The following is a 6,647-nucleotide window of genomic DNA, read 5'->3' on the forward strand; positions in this document are numbered from 1 at the left end:
CTATACACTACTACATGCAAACAGTGAAGCATAACTACACCACCATGCCTGAGTCACTAAGATGCAAAGGAAGGTTAGTAAGGGGGAGAAGTGGGGGATAAGAGGATGTTAGACTGTGTGGGGATAGAAAGGTTTAGATTTGAATGATGTGAATACAATTGTATTAGAATGGTTTTGTATTGAATCCAAAAAGTAATCTTTTTCATATACATTTTCAAATCAGTTGGTAATATATGCAGTACAAAATACTAGATATGAAAATACTACATATAAAAAGACTACATGTGAAAATTTGATTTTTGTATTTTTTAACATATGGTTTTTCTTTTAAACTGAATTTTAATTGTTAACCTAAATGAAAAATAACAACTACCTTAGATAACTGCAAATGTTGTACTGATATCTAATCATGTGTTTTGGATTCTGGTGCTTGTTTCTTCCGTTATATGTATTTTCTGTTAAAATAGTGAATTGTAAATTTGAACAGTGACTTGAGTATCTGTGTGCAGCATTAACACCCGTGAATTGCGCTTCTCACGTGCAATGATCTTCGCCATCGAGGAAATAAACAACAGCACGGAGCTGCTGCCAGGAATCAAACTCGGTTATCAGATCTACGACTCGTGCGCCTCGGTGCCCGTGACGGTGCATGTGGCATTCCAGCTTTCAAATAGCCTGGACCCGGTGTTGTACACCGGTGAGAATTGCTCACAATCTGGTATGGTGATGGCTGTCATTGGTGAGACTGGGTCAACGCCATCCATCAGCATGTCACGCATTATCGGGTTGTTTAACATCCCTCAAGTAAATATTTTGTATTTCTGGGAATTATTTTGTAATATAGACCAGTGCACTGAATTTTATGTGCCTTTCCCAGTAAATATTTACACTTTTGTTTCCCTTTAGGTGAGCCACTTTGCCACTTGTGCATGTCTGTCTAATAAGCAGCAGTACCCAAATTTCTTCAGAACAATCCCTAGTGATCAGTTCCAGGCTGAAGCGCTGGCCAAGTTGGTAAAACACTTTGGCTGGACTTGGATAGGTGCTCTCAGGTCAGATTCAGACTATGGTAATAATGGTATGGCGTCTTTTCTGGCTGCCGCACAGAGAGAGGGAATCTGTGTGGAATACTCTGAATCTTTCTATCGGACCCACCCACGTAGCAGGTTCCAGAGAGTAGCTGATGTTATCCGCAGGTTTGATGTTCCCTGTGCCTACACTGAACATCTGCAACAAAAGCTCAATTGTTTAGGACAATATGAGATGGAACATTGTTTTTATTATATTATTCAAAATTGGAAATGTATCTTTTTTCCATACGTGACTTCATGTATTACTGATATTGTTATCAGTGAGACCAAATACTAAAGTAAATCTAATGTTCGTATGAACTATATTGATACATATCTTAAAAAGCTAACTTAATATTTTTACTAATATAGGCCTAATGCAATGCAATATAATTTCTCTCAAGGTCGACAGCTACGGCTGTTGTGACATTTGCAGCATCTGGAGACATGAGACTTCTGCTGGAGGAGCTGTTGCTTGAGCCTTCTCCACCTCGCCAGTGGATAGGCAGTGAAGCCTGGGTAACAAACGCAGACATGCTGAGGTTCAGCTTCTGTTCGGGAGCCATCGGATATGGCATTCAGAAATCTGTCATCCCAGGTCTGAGAGACTTCTTGCTGGATCTCTCTCCATCTAAAGTGGCTGCCTCTCCAGTGCTTACTGAGTTCTGGGAGGATGCATTCAACTGCAGGCTACAAAAAAGTGAGAAAGTTGTATTTAGACTATCTCTAGTCCACCAAGCTCAATAAAGAGTAAATATTGCATTTACAAATGTGTATCAGTTAAAGTCTAAAAATCTAATTAGGCTGTTACTGTATACTCAGAATAATTTTAAATAATTCATTTTAACACATCAAAACAGGTACTTCATCAAAGGAAAAAGTGAGAATAATTTATAATACTATTGTGACCAGAATTTCTTATGCCTGATGTGTGTTAACGTGAGCTAGTATGCATATATAAAACAAATAGGCCTTACAAACTGAAACAGCAAACAATAAAAATAAATAAATATTTTTAAAAAATGTCTGCAAAACAATGCTTTAAAATGTTACGTGAACTTAGATTTTTTTAATGGATAAATTACAACAATATAGATACAGTATGAGTTTCTGCAAGTCATGTTTGGCAGGTTAAGAAAAGCAAAAATTAAACAATAATGATAATAATAAACCAAAAATGATAATTCTGTCTCTTTGTGTCAGGTACAGCCACAGATGAGAGAGTGTGTGATGGAACAGAAGACATAAAGACGCTCCAGAGCCCGTACACTGACACATCTCAGCTCCGGATCACTAACATGGTATACAAGGCTGTTTATGCAATAGCTCATGCTATTCATAAAGCAGTGTGTCAGGAAACAAATTCTACAACTCAGTGTGACAAATTCACCAGGATAGAATCCAAAGAGGTCAGTTGAATATAAGGAAAAACACTGTGGCCTTTTCTTGCTGTAATGTACCTTCTCTGAAAATAGGTATTCATTTTATTTAACATTAATGAATGGAACCCACACTGTTTTTCTTTATCTCATTTTGACAGGTTCTTACTCAGCTGAAGAAAGTACATTTTTCCCAAAATGGTTATGATGTGTCATTTGATGCCAGCGGGGATCCTGTGGCCAGATACGAGCTGGTTAACTGGCAAAAAAGTGAAAGTGGCAGAATTAAGTTGGTGACAGTAGGGCAATACGATGCATCACTGCCGGTGGGCCAAAAGTTCCAAATCAAAAGGAACATCACCTGGGTGGATGGTGTCACACAAGTAAGGAGCACAAAAGCAATAATGTAACATATTAAAATTTGGCGATCTTGAAGGATATGTGTTTTTGGTCCATGTTTGTTAAGTCCGTATTGGCTTTGAAGAAATTCCAAAGTTACAGTATTTTGAAAGTCCCCTTTATATTTTCTTTAAAAAGAGACTGTCTAAACGATGTAACTTTGGAAGATATTCACCTGTATTGTCCAGTTCAGACAGTTCAGACACATTGACATCGGGGTATTGTTTTAAGACAGACTTGGTACCAATTTGAACCTATCCTTTAATGCTCAGAATTTAAGAACACACGTGAATATGTTTGATTTTGTTTCTCTCTATGTGCCAGGTTCCTGTGTCAGTGTGCTCTGACAGTTGTCCTCCAGGAACTCGTAAAGTGCTTCAGAAAGGAAAACCCATCTGCTGTTATGATTGCATACCATGCCCCGAGGGAGAGATTAGCAATGCTACAGGTATTTGTTTTTCTCCTAATTCATAGCCTTTGTACTGTAAAAAATCAAATAAACCATAATTCCTTAAATAAAGACCAGTAGTCCATTAAAAGCCGGCCCTGTCAGAGTTTTCTTTTTTTAAACCGCCTGCTGGCTCTAACCAGTTTTTTTAAATGTCTGAAACTTTCTTGCTGTATTTTATAAAAACATAAATAAAAGGGAGTTGTGGTATATATAAATACTATCACAAATTAAGATACACACACAAATACACACACACAAACACATTCCAACCCCTCCCTCCTTCTCATGATCATTGATACATAATAATGAGTGATACAGAGAGTACTTCAAACTTAGAGCCTAGCTATGTGGAACAACTGGTCTTCATTAAAGTCAATGCAGATCTGAAAAACAGCATTGACATATTTGATCCGTGAACACATTTCCCCCGCCCCCCTCTCTCTCTTTCTTTCTCTCTCTCTCTCTCTCTCTGTCTCTCTCTGTATTTCTTACTCAATCACAGATAGACAGACACACACACACACACACACACACACACACACACACACAACCACACTCACACATACCTGGTGTGGAAATAAAAAAATAAAAAAAGAACCAAAAAAAAAAATGATCACACCAACCATAAAAAAAGGAAAAGTTCAAAAAAAGAAAGTTATATTGAGTATGAAAACTCTTGTTCATTACATTTTATTCAATGATTTCAACCGCATTGTTGTATTCATTGTTGCAAAACTTGTTCTGTATATAGTTTGTTTGTTACCATGACAACACCATTGAACTGAAGCTCAATGCTGATGCTGCCATGTAAATAGTTTTCTAATCAGCAATAAATATAACAATTTATGATCAACCCATATAAATTGCATGCTTAAAATAGCATACCGGTTAAAGCCTAGCCTAATTCAAGACAACCCGGCCCACTTCCGGGTGAAACACGCCCACTTCCGGGTGAAACACGCCCACTTCCGGGTTAGGCCCCACAAGTACAAATACAGATATAGATAATTCAATGCTTTACTCGCTCATCCCTAATAACTACTGTATGCTGTTATCGTAATCTACCAGCAATACTGTAGTACCTATGTTTTAAATGAATACACGGTACATTTACAGGGTTCAAACTGACACAGTGGGGGTGTTTGATTATTTATGACCCAAATTGCTCTGTCACCCTTCTGGCTCTTGTTGTATATGGGGATAATTTGGAAACGTTTCTTAAAAAATGAATGCTCTCTGTCCACTGGAATGCTACACGTTTTTAATTTAAAACAGATTATTTTAAACAATTATACTTATCTAACAGATGGAATTAGAAATAAAGGCCTGCCTCTAGTAGAAGCCTGCTTCAAATAACAACCGGGTACCTTTTGTGGTTCAGGTAGATAAAGGGCCTGGCTTTTGTTTGATGAATTACGGTAGGCTACATTAACTGCTAAAAGCACTTTTTGTTCTATTTTTTCAGATTCCCCTGATTGTTTCCCTTGCCCCAAGGAGTTCTGGCCTAATGCCGAGAGAGACAATTGTCTCCCCAAGCCTGTAGAGTTTCTTTCCTACAACGAGGTCCTAGGAATCATCCTGGCTGCATTCTCAGTTGGTGGCGCCTGTCTTGTCATTATAACAGTGGCTGTCTTCTATCGTCACAGAACATCCCCGATTGTCAGGGCCAACAACTCTGAGCTGAGCTTCCTGCTGCTTTTTTCCCTGACTCTATGTTTCTTATGTTCATTAACTTTCATAGGAGCACCCTCTGAGTGGTCCTGCATGCTGCGCCACACAGCGTTTGGGATAACCTTCGTCCTCTGTATGTCTTGTGTTCTTGGAAAAACAATAGTAGTGTTAATGGCCTTTAGAGCTACACTCCCAGGTAGTACTGTCATGAAATGGTTTGGTCCTCCACAGCAAAGAATGACTGTAGTGTCTTTTACGCTTATTCAAGTTTTAATATGTACTCTTTGGTTGGGTCTTAGTCGTCCTTTTCCAATGAAAAACCTAACCATATACAAGAAGAGAATCATCCTGGAGTGTGCATTGGGCTCAGCTGTTGGGTTCTGGGCTGTGCTCGGGTACATAGGTCTACTGGCTGTCTTTTGCTTTATGTTAGCTGTCCTAGCGCGGAAATTACCTGAGAATTTTAATGAAGCCAAGCTCATCACCTTCAGCATGCTGATATTCTGTGCAGTCTGGATCACCTTTATCCCTGCATATCTCAGCTCTCCTGGGAAATTTACTGTGGCTGTGGAGATATTTGCCATTCTGGCCTCCAGTTTTGGACTAATACTGTGTATATTTGCTCCAAAATGTTTCATCATATTGTTTAAACCGGCGAAAAACACCAAGAAACATTTAATGAACAAAAATCATTCCTAAGACATCTGAAGTTTGGGAATAGTTAATATGGCAACATACACTATAGAGCTTATGTCTAGTGCATCAGACACAGGCTTAGTGTTGTTGATTTAAAAAAAAAAATCTGTTCACGTTCAATAATTTTACAATTTTTAATAGTCATTTTGTGAAGGTCCTAATATGGTATTTTGCAAATATTGTTTCTCTTGTAGCTTCAAATTTAAAATTTATTAAATAAAACAAGTACAAATTCACAAGATAAATGTGTTTCTTTCTCTTTTATGAAATTATTTCTATTTAAATAAGTTTTTCATATACACATAATTTCCTATTGGATTAAAATAGTTTAAATAAAAAATGTATGAACAAATTTCAATTTGAATAGTCAAATGCAAAATATTTTGCTTTTGAAAATGTAGCTATGAGGGGAGACTTTGGATGATCCCAGTTCATTTAAGATGGCGTTTACATTGGCTATTCTGCAGATGCATTGTCTGTGCTGCAAGAAGAGACCTCTGCTTCAAATTCTGGCAGTGTTATTGTAGCATTCAATCTACTACCGCTTCAATGCAGATTATACTGTACATGCAGCCCACCGAAGAGACTGGCTAATACCAATTAGCATTCCCCTAATCTGGGAGATGAAGGAAGGTCCCACCATGGCGGTAGAGCCTGGCTTCCACTCCGCTTCCGATCACCGCTTGTTTCCGACAGAAGACCATATCGCGTCTACTCGAAAGCAGGTCCATGCTTGCTTCGCTGAACCGTACTACTGTACCTCTTGTGGCTGCGATGCTGAACAATACCATTTCTTGGTAGCATGACAGCTACCACTACTATCTTTGCCATGACCGATTAGCTGTGATTGTTCCCTGCTGAGGCTAGGGCAGCCACTGGCTGTTTGCAGGGGAAGGGATGTATTGACTCAACTCCTAGACAACGGCGCTTCGGCGGTATCAAGATGTCGGCTCAAGGAGAGGCCGCCCCGCAGGCTGCAGA

The 6,647-nt window shown here is 38.7% G+C and overlaps 1 protein-coding gene across 1 annotated transcript; it reads left to right on the forward strand.

The window, feature by feature from the left end:
- On the forward strand, positions 1–5,709 carry LOC117942148 (extracellular calcium-sensing receptor-like). The gene is made up of 8 exons (XM_034867476.1): positions 1–73; positions 510–804; positions 907–1,196; positions 1,475–1,770; positions 2,274–2,479; positions 2,611–2,832; positions 3,173–3,296; positions 4,765–5,709. The coding sequence occupies exons 1-8, from the start codon at positions 15–17 to the stop codon at positions 5,667–5,669; spliced, it is 2,397 nt and encodes a 798-aa protein (XP_034723367.1). The 5' UTR covers positions 1–14; the 3' UTR covers positions 5,670–5,709.
- The last annotated feature ends 938 nt before the right edge of the window (positions 5,710–6,647 follow it).

This window comes from Etheostoma cragini, chromosome 3, assembly GCF_013103735.1.
Source record: "Etheostoma cragini isolate CJK2018 chromosome 3, CSU_Ecrag_1.0, whole genome shotgun sequence".
Taxonomy (NCBI): Eukaryota; Metazoa; Chordata; class Actinopteri; order Perciformes; family Percidae; genus Etheostoma; species Etheostoma cragini.

Excerpts from the sequence above, each read along its gene's own strand:
- LOC117942148 (XM_034867476.1), top strand. The coding sequence starts at position 15 with ATGCAAACAGTGAAGCATAACTACACCACCATGCCTGAGTCACTAAGA. Across the intron at positions 1,197-1,474 it reads GTAGCTGATGTTATCCGCAG|GTCGACAGCTACGGCTGTTG; the intron begins GTTTGATGTTCC and ends ATTTCTCTCAAG. Across the intron at positions 2,833-3,172 it reads GGGTGGATGGTGTCACACAA|GTTCCTGTGTCAGTGTGCTC; the intron begins GTAAGGAGCACA and ends TCTATGTGCCAG.